This window comes from Alexandromys fortis, unplaced genomic scaffold, assembly GCF_014885135.2.
Source record: "Alexandromys fortis isolate MF-2015 unplaced genomic scaffold, M_Fortis_MF-2015_v1.1 scaffold_175, whole genome shotgun sequence".
Lineage (NCBI taxonomy): Eukaryota > Metazoa > Chordata > Mammalia > Rodentia > Cricetidae > Alexandromys > Alexandromys fortis.
Window position 1 is genome coordinate 2,755,497 of NW_026068065.1, and position 17,121 is coordinate 2,772,617.

Below are 17,121 nucleotides of genomic sequence, written 5' to 3' on the forward strand. Positions count from 1 at the left end.
TATGTTCTATTGAGAACCTGCCCCACACCCAATTAAGCTGTTGATGGAGAGCTATCTGTTAGCAGAACCCGCCTCACATTCCAGCTATCCAGGGAACTAGGTGTGGCAACTTGTGACTTCTTGGCCTACCTGTCCACCTGTCCGAATGTAACCTCTTGGCCTACGTGACCTGGAATACGCGGCAAGAGTCCAGTTTCCCTACCCTTCAGGGGCTATATAAGCAGCAACCATGATCCTAATAATAGAGGCTTTGACAAATCTGCTTGGCCTCCTTCTGTCCTAGCTCATTCCCTTCCAGGTAGTGCCCCTCCGAGACCCTGGAATAACTGATTGCAGGGTGGGTTACAAACCCCTAGACTGAGTAACCCACCAAACGCAATCGACAAATCTATTTCCCTATCTCCAGTTTCTAATACAGTACACAGAAATAGCAGGTTCAGACTCAAGGCACGTCCGAAGGGAAAACTAGGCTCGAACAACCTAAGGAGATTGGTTAAAAGGTGTGTTTAATTGGGGGGGGGTTGGGAAATCTAAGGAGGAGGAGGGAGAGGAAAGATTGTGGGAGCCAGAGGGGTCAAGGACACCATGAAAAGGCTCACACAGTCAGCTAACCTGGGCTCACAGGTGCTCACAGAGGCTGAACCAACAACCAGGGAGCCTGCATAGAACTGACCTAGGTACTTTGCACATATGTGACAATTGTGCAGCCTAGTCCTCTTGTGGGACCCCTAGCAGCAGGAACAGGGGCCGTCTCCAGTGCTTTTATTGGCTTCTGGGACCCTACTTTTCATACGGGGTCACCTTGCCCAGCTTTAACACATAGGGAGGTGCTTAGTCTAACTGCAACCTGATAGGCCATGTTTTATTGATACTTACAGGAGACCTGCCCTTTCCTAGATGGAGACAGAAAAGGAGGGGATTTGGGGTTTGGAATGGGTAATGGGGGAGAGGGACTGGGAGGAAAGGATGGGGGACAGGCTGCAGCTGGGATGTAAAATAAATAGATTTTAAAAATGTGTGTTTGAGCTCAAAAGTACTGAGGAGTCCAAAGGAGTCTGCTACAGTCGGGGCTCAAGGGTGTTACATTGTGAGCTACAGACTGATGTTCTCATGTGATAGAGAAGCGTTTTATTCTCACATATTTGTGTGTGTGTGTGTGTGTGTGTGTGTGTGTGAGAGAGAGAGAGAGAGAGAGAGAGAGAGAGAGAGAGAGAGAGAGTCTTATGCTTAGCGCAGGCTGACCTTAAATTATGCATGACCTTCCTGCCTCAGCCTTCTGAATGCTGAGGTACAAATTCCTGTGCCCAGCGTTTCTCACATAATAATTTAAGATTCCATCATAGAGAAAATAGAAAAGCTCACCAAGAGTCCCAAACTGGCCCATTAATCTTGCATGCCTTCTCTGCATGCTTACCTGAGATTCTTGCATAGAGTCCACCTCTATGATATCGCATCCTTTATAAACAAGTGAAAAGGTGCTGATTTGCCATTGGCATGGCCATGGCATTTGAGGCTGTTTTCCTCTTCGGGCCGAAAAGTTCTCTGTGTTTCTACTCTCCCCTATCACCACACGCTAGGGTGGTTGAATGAAGTTAGATAGCCACGTGGCAGAATTGATCTCCGTCTCTACTGAGCTCATAAATGAAATATCTAAATGTGGCGCTGGTTCAATAGACTCCATCTTACTACTAACTGGACCGAATCCAAGGCAATAGCTAATGTTGACTTCAGTGAATTCATCTCACAACTATGAAATCACATCACTTAATTTTGTTGATAATTGTGAATCTTCCAACTGGTGACAGCACCATCGGGGCACTTCTCACGTGACAGCATTGGAACTGTGGGTAGTGGACAGTGTGGAAGAAGGAGATCATTCATAATCAAGGAGATGGCTGCTGGCAGGTTTCCCATGCTCCAGTGGGCGGACCACATCCAAGCTCCAGTGGGCGGACCACACCCATGCTCCAGTGGGCGGCCCACACTCATGCTCCAGAGGGCGGCCCACACCTGTGCTTCCGAGGGCGGCCCATACCTGTTCTCCAGTGGGCGGCCCACACCCGTGCTCCAGTGGGCGGCCCACACCCGTGCTCCAGTGGGCGGACCACACCTGTTCTCCAGTGGGCAACCCACACCCATGCTCCAGTGGGCAGACCACACCCATGCTCCGTGGGCAGCATCTACTGGACTCTAGTTAATTCTTTTAAAGACATGAAGTAGGGAGTGGGTGTGCTTCTGGGGATATGGGGAAAAGTGGAGGGAAACAGGGGGGCAGTTACAATCATTTCATTGTAGGCATGTATAAAATTCTCAAGAGCTATGAAACATATAAGACATGACGTAAACAAAAGAGTACATGAGTTTGAAGCCTGGGGTAAAAGAACACTTTGGGACAACTGGTCACAAACCAAATGGACATTCTTAGTTTCTAAGTCAATGAGAGACATGAAAAGTTTGGAAAACTTTACCTCTTTGATGATTTCCTCTAGCAGCTCAGCCTGTTTCTCATACGGCTGCTCAAAGTTCAGTTCCTTGGCCTGTTTCAGAGTGTCCTCTATGAGGGAAAGCACCTCAGGGTGGTTCTCATTCACTTCTTCTATGGACTCTTCTGTGGACACTAAAGTCAAATAAGTTGACACAAATTTCATCCCTAGGCTCATGAACAATGTTACTTGAGATAAGACATGCGGCTAACGTGTGGCCTAAAGTCTTCCTTGTGTTACCAATGCACCTGCTAGAAGACGAGAGTAAAACCATACGATCACAAACCAGAGGAGACACAAGCCAGTGCAGCAGTGTGAAGGTCATGTCAAGGACGCCATGGGAGGGACCCGAACCTCCAGGAGTGAAGGTGAGCTTAAGCAACTAGGGAGGAAATCACACAAGATGAGCGCTTCAGTTACCAACAAGGGTCTCGAGCAGTGGTGGGGAGAGCAGGGGGCAGGCAAACTGGAATTGGTTGGGGGAAAACTTGGCAGAGATTTGATTTTTGCTTTCATTCCTGGCATGGCTGAGGGGATTGCGCTGTCTTCACCACTTGACGGTGTGTGTATCTACCCCTCCAGTGAGGCCGGGGCTTGGCAGTTCCTTCTGGTTGGACACCTTCCGCATTTCCAGTCTTGCTTTGTAACTACTGCTAACGGGCTCCACCTGTTTGTTAGAATCTCTGCCCAAAGCCCCATTGACCTCAGCTCAAAGGCCTTCAAAGGACAGCTGCCTCCTGCCCCTCCTGCCCCTCCTGCCCTCTTTGCCTTAAAATGTACTCAGGGAAGAAAGAGACACGGCTCCTTGAGGGCAGGGCAGAACAGTCCAGAACTGTGGTGTCTTTCTGGAGCCCTGGAGGAAGGGGGCAAAAAAGTCACAGCTAGACCCTTGGCTCCTTGCAATGACTGTTTGCCAGTAAGGTTGGTAGGACAAAGGGTCTACTACATGACACGCTGAGGCCCCCCAGTGCCTCTAGGATGAATGAAGAGGTGTTGGAGAGGGGGGAAAGAAGGAGAAGCAAAGAGGTTTTTGATTTTTTGTTTTGTTCTTATTTTTGTTTGCTTGTTTGCCTTATTTTGTTTCCTTTTGTGGGGGTGAAGGGAGGATGGGGGGACCAGAAGCAGAATTGGGATGCATGATATGCATGATGTGAAATGCCCAAAGAATCAACAATGAAGTTAAATTTAAAAAGTGTCCCAAGGGCTAAGCTGCTTGGTTCTCTTGCCTCTGTCCTCCTTCTTGACAGCATGCTTCTGTCAAGGCCACTCATGTGCCCAGATGGAAACATGCATTTCCTAGCTCTCCTTACAGTTTGGAGAGTCAATAAAATGCAAATGGGTTTGGGTGAGGGTGATGAGGAACACTATTTTAAGGTGTATGACTTTGTTTAACTCCGTGAAGCTGTGTTACTTTGCCTTTCTAAAACACCCCATGGTCTAATAAAGAGCTGAACGGCCAATAACGAGGCAGGAGCAAGGATAGGCGGGGCTGGCAGGCAGAGAGGATAAATAGAAGAAGAAACCAGGAGAAAGAGCAAGCAATGAGAGAACAAGAAAGGAGAGAGGACCCAGGGGGCCAGCCATCCTGCCACACATCCAGCCACACAGTAAGAAGGAAAGTAACATGTACAGAAGAAAGAAAAGGAAAAAGCCCAGAGGGAAAATGTAGAGGGGCTAATTTAAGAAAAACTGACAAGAAACCAGCCAAGCTAAGGCCGAGCTTTTGTAAGAATTAGCCTCCATGTGTGGTACCAAGGAAGGCAGAGCAGAGAGACTAGCCATTTTCCAAATGCTCTATCACAGTTTTTAAGAGTTCTCTTAGATGGCTTCCTGTTTAGGTTGTTACTATTTAGGGCGCTTTGGGGTGAAGGTAGGGTTTGTCACAGAAGACTTCCACGTCCCCCTTTCCTAACTGTGCATCTGCAGTCATCCATATCACTGCCAGAGCAGCTTATTCATTCATTGCTGTCTGAGAGCCTGGGCCAGGGGCTTCCATGTGTCTGGCTTCAGTACAGACCACGAACAGGGCTTCTAGTTGTAGTAGGGCCGCAGACCCAGACAAGGCCCTCCAAAGCGAACATCAACATGGCTTCAGGCTGCAGCACAGACCTCTGGACATCTGCCTGGCCTTCGGTGGCAACTTGTGCCAACACAGACCCAGACATGGCCCTTGGCATCACAGACCCAGACATCACGATGGCCTTAGGTGGCATTGCAGGCTCCCCCCAGTGGCAGCACAGCCCACAAACTTCCACATGGCTTCAGGCAGCAGTGTAGGCCAGGGACCTCCACTTGACGTTCATTGGCAACACAGGCCAAGGAAATCACCTCAGACCCCGGCTGTAGCAGGACTTTGGACCATGACACTACCGTGGTCTCAGAAGGCACTGTGGGTCACTCACATGGGAATGGGCCTTGGGGGCAGCATGGCCCATGGCCACCAACATGGCTTCAGGCCACAGCACAGGCCATCCATGTCTGCATGTTGTTAAGTGATGACATGGTCCTCTGATATCAACTCAGACCCCAGCCACATCAGGACCCCTGGCCCACACATGGCCCTCAGCAGCATCATGGGATACACTGGAACTCTGAGGAGGTCCAGTCAAGAAAGCAGACAGTTCCTCATCTTGGGCCTCCATCATTGCCCAGGGCTAGGGTGGTCCTGTGCCAGGGGCTGAGTCTGCATCTGTTTAAGCTCTGAGCATGCCATCCCATTGACCCCATTGGGCAACGACATGATCCCCTGTTGACCTCAGCCCTCTCCAGCGCCTGCCAGAGCGCCTACTTTTCTACTCGATGAAGGTCTCAGGACCTCCTGCTAGTTGTGGGTGTGCCGCTGCTTTCTTCTTCATCTGCGGAGAGAACATTGCTAAGAACTTGTGCTGAGCACTAAATTACACAGGCCTGGATTCTGAAAAAGTTTGGTATGGGCATAATTCAGGTAAAAGTCATAACATTCAAATAGCTAAACATACCTGTCAACAGAAAAAAAAATTAAAAATAACAACCTGTAACAAAGCTAGGATTTTAGTTTTATATATTGCCTGTGAATCTAAATTTAAAAAAAAATTTAAAATACCTTTTCTGAGCAACAATCTTGCTGTCCAGAGGCCATGGCCTTGCAGTTGGCCTCACAGTTGGCTTCAGGAAGGGGAGGCTGTCAACATCAGCACCCACTGTGGGTAGACGCCCTGGTGCCTGCTGCTAAGTTGGACTGCTTGGTGCACAAAGGGGCAGGGCAGTCTGGGAGAGGGACTGTAGGGTGCTGTGGGAGCTCAGAAGCATCAGGGGTGGGCTCCCAGCAGCTACTTGGTTACATGTGGGCATATGGTGTCCCACTGTGAAGAGTACACACGTTCACATGCATTCTTGTGTGTGTGTGTGTGTGTGTGTGTGTGTGTGTGTGTGTAAAGAGGGTGACACATACAAGTTTCTAACAGTGTCTAGTCCATTCTTACTAGTTCAAAATAAAAACCAGGAAAAGCAGGCATGTTTGAAACAGTAGGAGGAAGCAAGCATTATGAACTGTGTATACATCAAATTATTGCTGTGCCTTAAAACCAAATACAAAAAGATTGAACAACAACAACAAAAAGTTAACCTAACAAAAAACTCTTATAAAACCAGAGTGCCAGAGCAAAACTTTTTAAATCCTAAAAGTAAAAGCATAAATAATAATAGAAAAACAATGGATGATGATGAAAAATGCCTCCATTAATTCACCAATAACAAGATGATGTAGCAGACAGACTACTCAATTTTGAAAAATAAAAACCCTGAAAAATAAGGGACTAACTAACATAAAATATGTTTGAAGAGACAATTTGGAAAATTTAATGAGAAGTAAAAATCATCATCAATGTAAAAAGAAATAAAAGCAAAAAATAATGAACAAGCAATGACATATATATATGTAGATTACTGGATAATCTGGAATAACTTTTATGCAAAACAATTTTTTCTGTAGCTTCATATTCATTGACATAGTAGTTATACTAATATAAATATCCAGCTAAAATTTATATTGAAATGCATTAAAATATTGTTTATGGGAGCAAAAAAGTAACACAAATTTATAATATAAAGAACTAGCTTGGGGCTGGAGAGATGGCTCAGAGGGTAAGAGTGCTTACTACTCTTGCAGAGGACGTGGGTTTGGTTCCCACACCCATACGGTGACTAACTGCCTGTATGTAACTCCAGTTACAGTGGCTCTGTGCCCTCTTCTGATCTCTGTTGGTTCATGCATGCATATGGTTGATAAACACATATATTCATAAAATAAAACACACTAATATTTAACAGCTAAGCCATGATTTAGTCATAAAAATTATGCAATTTTTAAAATAAGGGCTAAAATAATTCCCAATAAAGAAACCTAACTGCAGGATCCACTATTGTCCAAAAGCAGAGGAACAGTTGACTTTATGGGTATTGTGTGACGACACAGTAGACATAATTGCATAATGTTGTATCAGGTCTTTCTGTGTGCTGTCAGAATTTTCGCATACGAACAGAACAATGTCAAAAGGTTAAATAGCAAATCAATAATGATGAAATGTCACAAACTAATTATGGGTTTATGATATACTGGTTACACTATATCAAAGTTAGTATAGAGCTTTCAAGAAGGAATTTATAATCATTTGATAATGACTGTATGACATCAATCTTTCTTGGGGTTCTGCATAAATGTAACTTTTCATTTTCTCTCTCTCATCTTCATTGTAATAAATCTATTTTGTTCTGCAGCTGTTTGGTTGGAATCTGCAAAAGTGAAGCCTGCCTTTTATTCCTGCTGAAGTTTTCAACTTTGCATGCATTAATTTTGAGCTCCCGTATGATGACCAAATAAAAAACAAATGGACTGAGATGCATAGACATTTTCTCGGGAGCTCATGTCCTTACCATCTTTATCCATGTCTGCAGCAAGGGCGTTCTCGGACCTAGTTTTGTCTTCATCGGCACTGTCTAAGGAGCTGAGTTTCTGGGAGCCGTGAGCAGTTGCTGCGGCAAAAGAAGACACTTTATTGGCTCATCTATACACAGTACGACGGACCCCATCACTGACAGTATCAGGCCGTGAGTTTATACCTTCATCACCCACCAAAGACTGCAAGTCTTCAGAGCTTCTAAACATCTTGTCATCCATGAAGTCTTCGTATTCCTTTTTTGCATACTGAATTTGCAGTTCCCTCAAGTTCCTCTCCTCTGAAAGAAAAAATGGCTGTGTTAAAGGACGTGGAAGGAGACAGGTAGGCAGGCAGAGTGGTTAGAATGCACTGCTGAAGGTAGACGCAGTTTCGGTTCTGACTGTTGTGGAGGGACTGTGGGTATGTTAGCCATTTGGCTTGTCTCCTATTTTCCTAGGTCAAATGAAGATCGTTGAATTCCAGGCATTGGGTGCAAACACAGGTGCAGACACAGGAAGTCTGCTCCCTGCTGGTGGTTAACCTCTGTCTCATTATACAAATGCTGTGATTACAAAACTCTCACTATTCCGGCTTGACCAATTTAACTTGGATGGATGTGGGCTTAGATTCCTGCACTGGAAGTGTTACGGTTAACTTTATTGCCAGACTTAGAAGTCAGTGAGACTTGAAAGGGTTTTTAAGATCACAGCATAGAGGAGAATAGCTACTCGCACGCCCCAGCAGGAAAGACAATGTATGAAAAGCTCCAGAACTTGTATTTCATTCCCATGATCTCAGGTGAAAGTAGTGACCACAGACTGTAGCAAACGCCCGGCTGGCTGCCTTTGCGGTTTAAGTTTCAATCTGGTGTCTTTGCTTGGAGCAGTTAGCAGGACAGCACCCTGGACAGCACCCTGCTCCCATTACTCTCGGCTCCATTGCTCCTTACATGTTTCCCATCCCACCCCCCACTAACTTATTCTTTCCTTCCTCCCTCCCTTTTATTTTTTCTCTCCATTCTTGACTTAAATGTAAGCACCAAGAGAATGGAATCTTCATAGTGTTTGTCTAATGCAAAGAAAGTACTCAAGTGTTTGTTGACTAAATTAATGAATTCTGGGCTAACTTCCCTCCTTCGATTGTTAAGTGGTCACGAGTATTCTTTACATTTGGATTTTGCATTTTGAAAGTTATATAGTAAGCCTACGAATTCTTTCTAGATCATTGCGGTAGTTTGAATGTATTTGGCCCCCATAATCTCATAGGGAGTGACAACATTAGGATATGAGGCTTTGTTGGAGTGGGTGTGGCTTTTTAGAGGAAGTGTGTCACTGTGTGGTGGGTTTGAGGTTTCTTATGCTCAGAATACTACCCAGTGAGTCAGTTCACTTCCTGTTTTCCTGCAAGACGTAGCAGTCTCAGCTGCAATATCACCATGTCTGTCTGCACACCAGCATAGCTGCCGTATCACCATGTCTTCCTGCACACCAGCATAGCTGCCGTATCACCATGTCTGCCTGCACACCAGCATAGCTGCCATATCACCATGTCTGCCTGCACACCAGCATAGCTGCAGTATCACCGTGTCTGCCTGCACACCAGCATAGCTGCCGTATCACCATGTCTGTCTGCACACCACCGTGCTCCCATGGTGATGATTAACTGAGCCTCTGAAACTATAAGTGAGCCACTGCAATTAAATTTTTCCTTTATAAGAGTAGACATGGTCATGGTGTCTCTTCACAGCAAATGAACCCTAACTAACTAAGACAATCATCTAGATGGACATTAGGGTGTCATGCCATGTCAGTTTGGGCTCTTCTGAAAAGTTCTAGGAAGGATGATGGATGCTTTCACAGGCTTATAGGCTACCCAGAAAGAAGAAAGACACAATAAATAGTCAAGAGTGTTCTTGTTTAAATGGTTTAAATGGTGCTGGCATAACTGGATATCAACATGTAGAAGAATGAAAATAGACCCATATCTACCTCCATGCACAAAAATCAAGTCCAAATGGATCAAAGACCTCAACATAAATTAAAGCCAGCCACACTGAGCCTTATGGAAGAGAAAGTGGGAAGTACACTTGAATGCATTGGCACAGGAGACCACTTCCTAAATATAACCCCAGTAGCACAGTAGCACAGACACTGAGAGAAACAATTAATAAATGGGACATTCTGAAACTGAAAAGCTTCTGTAAAGCAAAGGACATGGTCAGCAAGACAAAATGACAGCCTACAGAATGAGAAAAGACCTTCACCAACCTCACATCAGATAGAGGTCTGATCTCCAAAATATACAAAGAACTCAAGAAATTGGCCATCAAAAGTACAGATAATCCAATAAAAAAATGGAGTATAGATCTAAACAGAGAACTCTCAACAGAGAAATCTAAAATGGCTGAAAGACACTTAAGGAAAAGCTCAACATTCTTGGTCATCAGAGAAATGCAAATCAAAACAACTCTGAGATTCCATCTTACACCTGTAAGAATGGCCAAGATTAAAAAAAAAAAACACTGATGACAACTTATGCTGGAGAAGTTGTGGGGTAAAGGGAACACTCCTGCATTGTTGGTGGGAGTGCAAGCTGGTACAACCCCTTTGGATATCAGTATGGTGATTTCTCAGAAAATTAGGAAACAACCTTCCTCAAGATCCAATAATACCACTTTTGGGTATATATCCAAAGGATACTCAATTGTGCCACAAGGACATGTGCTCAACTATGTTCATAGCAGCATTGTTAGTCATAGCCAGAACCTGGAAACAACTTAAATGCCCTTTGACTGAAGAATGGATAAGGAAAATGTGGTACATTTACACAATGGAGTACTACACAACAGAAAAAATAATGACATCTTAAAATTTGCAGGCAAATTGATGGATCTAGAAAACATTATATTGAGTGAGGTAACCCAGACTCAGAAAGACAATTATCATATGTGCTCACTCATAAGTGGTTTTTAAACATAAATCAAAGAAAACCAGCCTACAAATCACAATCCCAGAGAACCTAGACATCAATGAGGACCCTAAGAAAGACATACATAGATCTAATGTACATGGGAAGTAGAAAAAGACAAGATCTCCTGAGTAAATAGGAAGCAGAGGGACCATGGGAGAGGGTTGAAGGGGAGGAGGAGAGGAAAGGGAGGAGAGCAGAGAAAAATGGAGAGCTCAATAAAATCAATAAAAAAGTCCTTGTTTAGTGAAAATCCAACAGCACCAGGAAAAAGAGGTTAATTTCTTATTGAGTGACTTCAAAACAAGAAATGCCAGAAAACCTCTAAGTTTATACAGAAAGCCAAACAAATAAACCACAAAAATGAAATATGCCATAATACGTTTCATAACAAAATCTTCCATAAAACCAAAAAAGATTGCTATAAACTAGTTACACTCTGGATGTTGAGAAGAGTCTCAATAAACAAAATTTTAAATAGTTTTAATATACCATGACTAAGTAAGATGTATATTAGAAATTAAAAAATAACTTGATGTTGGAGTACAGTGTTGCTGATCAAATGAACAGGTCAAAGCATGCAAATCATTAAGGTTGTCTTGCTAGATGCTGAAAAGATAAAATCATTCTCAAGGAGAAACACTTGAGATCTTTAAATTATACTTAGCAGGGTGGAGTGGTCACTCAAGGGCTAGGAACACTTGAAGCCCTTCTATTACATGAGTTTGGTTTTCCAGCACCCGCGTCAGACGGCTTGCAGCCCCTGCAATTCCAGCCCCAGACTTCACAGTGAAGTGAATCTTAGGGATTCGCTGGCTCTCATCCATGGGCAACTTCTACAGCCTTTTTTTAAAGCTAAGTTTCTTTATCCACTGAAACTAAGGTAAAAGATTTATGAAGATTATATAGGTCTTACATGCAAGGGAACTAGCACAACTTTATTGTGTAGTAAGTGCTCAAAATACACTACGTATCATTATTTTTGTAATAATAAATGTTTCATCAGAAAAAGCATATCAGAAGTGAAAGAAAAAGTCTTGTGATGTAAAATTGTGCTGCCCGAGGCTCTAGGAAACTGAAGAGCGGCAACCAAATCTAGTCTAAAATTGTTGGAGCTGATCTCAAATTTTGGATCCAGATCTTTAAATGTGAAGATACCACACGGTGTGTAGGTAGTATGGAACCAAGGCAATTCGGTTACAACAGGCATGGCGGCTCACACTTGTGATCCCAGCACTCAACGGGCGGCAGAGGAGAACTGAAGATTTAAACACAGGATTAGCCTGGGCTACGTAGTTCCAGGCCAGATGGATATATGGATGTATATGTATGTGCATGTGTACACATATGTGTATGTAAGAAGAGCAGACAACAATTAGAGATCTCAGTTCAACCAAACCCCTCTATCAATTACAAAAATAGTCATGAAATTAGAACTCTCATTTTCCTAAAGAAAAACAATCAAGTAAAGGTCACTTTTGTGTTTACCCTAAAATATCACGATCAGCAGTGAGTGACCTGGTCAGGAGCTGGGCTTTGGAAAGGGAAGGGGAGGGGTCAAGTGTTGTGTGTGAAGTTTCTGTATTAGCTTTAGAGCCATTTAACTGTCACCTGTACAATTGGAGAGTTGTGTTTACCATGTCACTGAACTTAGTGTTTTCCAAATAGAAAGATTTAGCAATATCAAGGCTGGTGTACGGTGTTAAACAGCAGACACGATAGGGGTCGAGTGAGGGTTGTTTTAACTGCCAGTGCGGATGAAGTCACAAGCACTGCTCAGCCTCTGCGAAGTAGGTAGACCCTTGAAGAAAGACACATTCAAACGTGCCTTTCCTTAAGGCTCCAGAAAAAAACGCTTTGGGTTGTGAATCCATTTCTTCTCATTCCTTCAGCCAGTCACTGAGAGACTAAAGTGCGGACGGCAAGGTCACTAAGATGGCTAACTAGCGGTCCCGCCCTCCACCAGCCAAGCCTGCTGTCCACCGAGGCACACAGATTGTGAAACGGGAACAGGATCCACCTTGCTTCCTAGCTTGCTGTTCCATAAGCAGCTTCTCTCTCACAGCTTTGATAGCCGTGGCGGTGGCCTCCATTACGGTGTCCTTAATCAGCTTTTCACGGGCGTCATCAAAACGTGGCTGAACAAGCTTAGCGTAGTCAACTACCTGTGGAAATATTCAATAAAGTTAGTGTACGCTCAAGGTCCCGTGAATATAAAAGACATTTCCCATCTGTCTATTTGTCTGTCTGTCTACCTATTTATCTGTTTTCAAAAAATAGATAGCATCTTTGAAATTATGTATCAAATTCACTGATTTAAAAAAATCTGTATTTTTAAAAATGTATTTTCATCATTTTTAACTACGTATATGCATGTGGGTGTGGGCACATGTGTACAGATGCCTGCAGAGGCGAGAGGGCTCGGGTCCCCAGAGCTGGAGTTACAATGGATGTGGGTGCTGGGAACTGAATTTGGATCCTCTGGAAGAGCAAGTGTTCTTCACTGAACCATCTTTCCAGCCACCTAGTCTTGACTTTTTTTAAAAAAAATATTTATTTTCATGTGTATTGAGTATTTTGACTACATGCACATATATATGTACTATGTGTATGTTTTATCCCTGGAAACTGGAGTTATGGATGCTTGGACACCACCAAGCTAGGAACGTGGGTGCTGGGAATCAAACCTGGGTCCTTTGCACAGGCAGTAAGTGCTCTGAACCACGAGCATCTCCTTATTTTGTTCTTATACATGTAAGTGTTTTATCTTCATGTATGCCTGTGTACTCCATGCATGTGATGCCCTCAGAGGCCAGGAGAGGATGCTGGATTTCACGGGGCTGGAGTTATGGCTGGTGGTGAACTGCTAGGTGGGTGCTGGGAACTGAACCTGGGTTTTCTGGAAGAGCAGCCAGTGCTCTTAACCACAGAGCCATCTCTCCAGCCCCAATTTCACCAATTTTAAGGTAATTCATTCATAGGAACCAGTCATATTTTTGTATAAAATATAAATAAATATAAATTATTTATATATTCAGGTTGCATATATATGCATATATATGTATTTGCCTTATATATTTGGCTATCACTCTTTACTGTCTCCTCCCAATCTTCTGACACCTCCCTCTTTCCAACTACTCCCCTTTTGCTTTCATGTAATAATAATCTTTAAAATCGAATGATGATATTACTATGACATGTCTTATGTAGCATACTCCTTTAGAACCAGACACCGAGTTCAAAAGTCCTGAGATGAGTAAAGTACTGTGTCAAGACTTAAACGTTTATGGGAATGGCCAGCGACCCGAGAGGATGCACAGACAATCAGAATATTGGGGTAAGAAAATCAGTCTGAGGACTGGAAAGGACAGCAGATGAAACAGATGAGAAAGTCCTTGTGTGACCGAGGACATCAGAACGGAGGATGGAAAGGCCAGGAGCAAAGAGGAGAAATTCAGCAGAACCTGAACCTCTGAAGAAAACAAAACAAGCAAACCAAAACACCCCAGCTCACCAGCAAAGACACTCATAGCTGAGAGCAAAAGTCAGGAAGCAGAGCTACCAAGCAGGCGGAAGCCAAAACACTTGGCACAGCTGTTCTGATAAAAGTAGTTCAAAACTATTCCATAAAGAATAGGGGTGGTCAATATGTATTAATAAATGGAGCAGTACACCAAGAAGACACAACATAGGAAATATATACATCAAATTCTGTGGCTCCAACTTCCATAAAAAGATGGGAGGTCCTGATGCAATACTAGTGGGTGACTTCTACACCTTACTCTCTCCAGTTGATCCGTCATCCAGACTAAACGTCAACAAAGAAACTTGAAAATTAATCTGCACTGTAGACCAGATGGCTTTAACAGAAGTTAAAGAATATTCCACGAAAGCTGTCTTAACAAATACAAAAGAGTTTAAATAATTTCTTGGAAACTAATAACAAGAGAAACCACAAAAGGTATACAAACACTTGGAGACTGGACAGTACCCTTTAAATTTTTATTTTAAGGTTTTCATTTATGTGTTTGTATGTGTGTGTCTCTAGGTATGACACATATACGTGAGTGACCATGAAGATCAAGAGAAGGCCTTGATCCCTTAGAGCTGGAATCGCAGGCAATCCTGAGGCACCTGATACGATGCTGGCAACTGAACTTGATTCTCTAAAAGGTCAGAAAGCACTCTTAACTACAGAGCTCTCTCTCTAGCTCCTGAGACAATATACTCTTGAATGGTCAGGGTCACTGAAGAAAAGTGGGAGGAAATTAAAAAATTCCTAGAATATAAATGTAAATGAAAACACAACTTATTAGTTAGTACTTTGGGGGGACACAGCAAAGGCTAAGAGGGAAACTTATAGCTGTGAGTACTTAGATTAAAAAAAATCAGATCACTCTTAAATAAATAACGATGCACCTCACAACTTCAGGAAACCGCCAAGCCAATCCCCAAAGCACCAACAAAGGCTAGGGAAAAGGTAAATGAAATGGAGACGACAAGAAAAATATAAAGAAGCAATGAATTAAAATTTTGGTTCTTTGTAAAAATAAACTAGGTCAAAAAACTCTTAGCCTGAGGAAGAAAAGGAAAGATGGAGGAGTCAAAGTAATAAAACTGGAAATGAAAAGGGGACATATGCCACTAAAAAGTGAAATAGTCACTACAAAATGACAGAAATATGCATAATGTTTATATAACAAAAGGATACACAAGCATGAACCCTGAGAAACTACTAAAATATAAGAAGTACATTAAAATGGGCAAGATAGGTGGACACCCACTTTGAAAGCCAATGTGTGCATGGCCAATAAACATGAAAATATCCAACTTTCCGAAGTATTAGGTAAATGAGATATCACCAGACACTCTCGAGTAGTTAAAATTAGGAAGATCCCCCCAAACAAGTGTCACAGGGATGGAATAACAGGCCTTACAGTCAGCTCACGGGTGTGTAAGTTAGCAGAGCTGGTTTGGGATTGTCTATACACACTGAAAGACCATACACACATAGTTTCAAGTCCCAGCAACAGTCCTGTTAGACAGATTTCCAAAGCATGGCTATGCACGTGTATGCAAGAGACTCATACAAGAATGTTTATGAGAATTACTTATAATGCATTAATCTGAAATAAGCCCAAGTTTTTTTCCAAATATTCAATTGTTTCCAAACTATAGTCAATCAATAGAATAAAACAAGAACAAAATGAATGAACTCTAGCTACAAGTAGTGACGTGGGTGACTTTTACAGTCATAGTGTTCGCTGAAGACCAGGCATAGAGGATATAAAGTAGGTTCATAAAGTTTAAAAAAAACACACATAAAACTAAGCTAAGGCATTGGATATATGCTTCCATATTAAAACTACAAGAGGGTGGAAGTTAGCTACTTGTAGTTACCTCGTTGGGACATGTGGGGTGTGTAGAGACTTGGACATGGAAGAAACATGAAGAATACTTGTGGGCACAGAGAATATTCTGTATTTACTCTGAGTGGTCAGTAATATGGGGATTTACTTTTATGAAAATTCTATTCGTTTCTCTTTTCTGTTCATTTTTCGTATTTCATAATAAAAAAGTTAAGAACAAGTAGACAACGTTGTCCTTCCCTCGGCTGCGTGTTGAACGCTCTCAGAACTCACCTGATTTCCCTGACCACCCCGCCATTCTGCTAAGCTTGGTGTCACAGGGAGCGCTCTCCACACACTGATCTTCTCTAGGTTCCAACTTATATTAAATCTTTTGTCTTTACCTTTAGTTATAGTCCAAACCCGCCTGCTTTTAGCTGCCTTACTGCTATGTTAAGTATAATTTCCTTACATTTTAGAGTTGAGACAAGATCACGGGAGAGGAGAGGGAAAGGTGCCGACAGGCTAGGATGCTGTGAGAACAGTATTTGCAGGTACCAGAATCACCAAGAATGAATATAGGCCTGAAACTGGGGGTGGAGGGCAGTGGGATGGACCCAGGGGGAGATGACTCAGGAGATGGGGGCTGAGATATGGGGCTGTAGGAAGCATGGCGGGATTGCAGATAGAAGAGCCCATGACAGTGGGGAGATGCCTTTGCTACAGCAACCCCAGTACAAGTATCAGGTTCAGCAAAACTCTACAGCTAAAACAATGGCTAGACAAATAGTTACCTTGCCTTTGAAGTATTCTGCAATCAGGTTGCACAGCGTTGTTTTCCCTGAGCTGACAGGCCCAAATACAAAGATTTTACATGGCGGGATGGGCATAGGTGGTAGAAGGCAGGGACGGGGGTTCAGCGAAAATGATCTTAGTGTTTCTTCAGAAGAAAGGCAGTACATTTTCCCTAGAAAACTTAAAATACACCCATAAGAGTAAACGACAGAAAGCATCATGGGCAGGTTTAAAATGTAGGCTCTAGAAAGCTTACTAACCTCACAGAATAATCGGCTGATCCCGAATAAATGTTCCCATCCTTCAAGGCCATGGGACAAGAACGCCCCCACTTGCTGCGGCACCATCTGTACCGTGGCGCGATGAGTTTGTAAGATGAGAGTGTACGGAACAGATCTTCCTGTGAAGCACAGATGCTACCTCAGAACGTGAGCCTCGGCTCTGCTGACAGCAGCGGGACCGGACAGTTCCTATTTGTTTGCTAGTACTTAACTAAAGCACAATTTAGAATACACATGTTGGCTCTAGTTTCTGTACTCATTCAAGGTTTATTTAATAAGATTAGCTTTAAATTCTTTTACATCTGTGTGTGTGTGTGTGTGTGCGCGCACA

At 43.1% G+C, this 17,121-nt stretch overlaps 1 protein-coding gene across 1 annotated transcript in view; it reads right to left on the reverse strand.

Moving 5' to 3' along the window:
• LOC126487625 (adenylate kinase 9-like) overlaps positions 1-17,121 on the reverse strand; it is a 103,348-nt gene that overhangs the window by 40,508 nt on the left and 45,719 nt on the right. Inside the window, exons 10-15 of the mRNA XM_050120556.1 lie at positions 16,770-16,909; positions 16,509-16,689; positions 12,387-12,531; positions 7,581-7,697; positions 7,395-7,493; positions 2,469-2,617 (exon numbers count right to left, since the gene is read on the reverse strand). Coding sequence (XP_049976513.1) covers positions 2,469-2,617; positions 7,395-7,493; positions 7,581-7,697; positions 12,387-12,531; positions 16,509-16,689; positions 16,770-16,909 — 831 coding nt within the window. The remainder of the gene's footprint in view (positions 1-2,468; positions 2,618-7,394; positions 7,494-7,580; positions 7,698-12,386; positions 12,532-16,508; positions 16,690-16,769; positions 16,910-17,121) is intronic.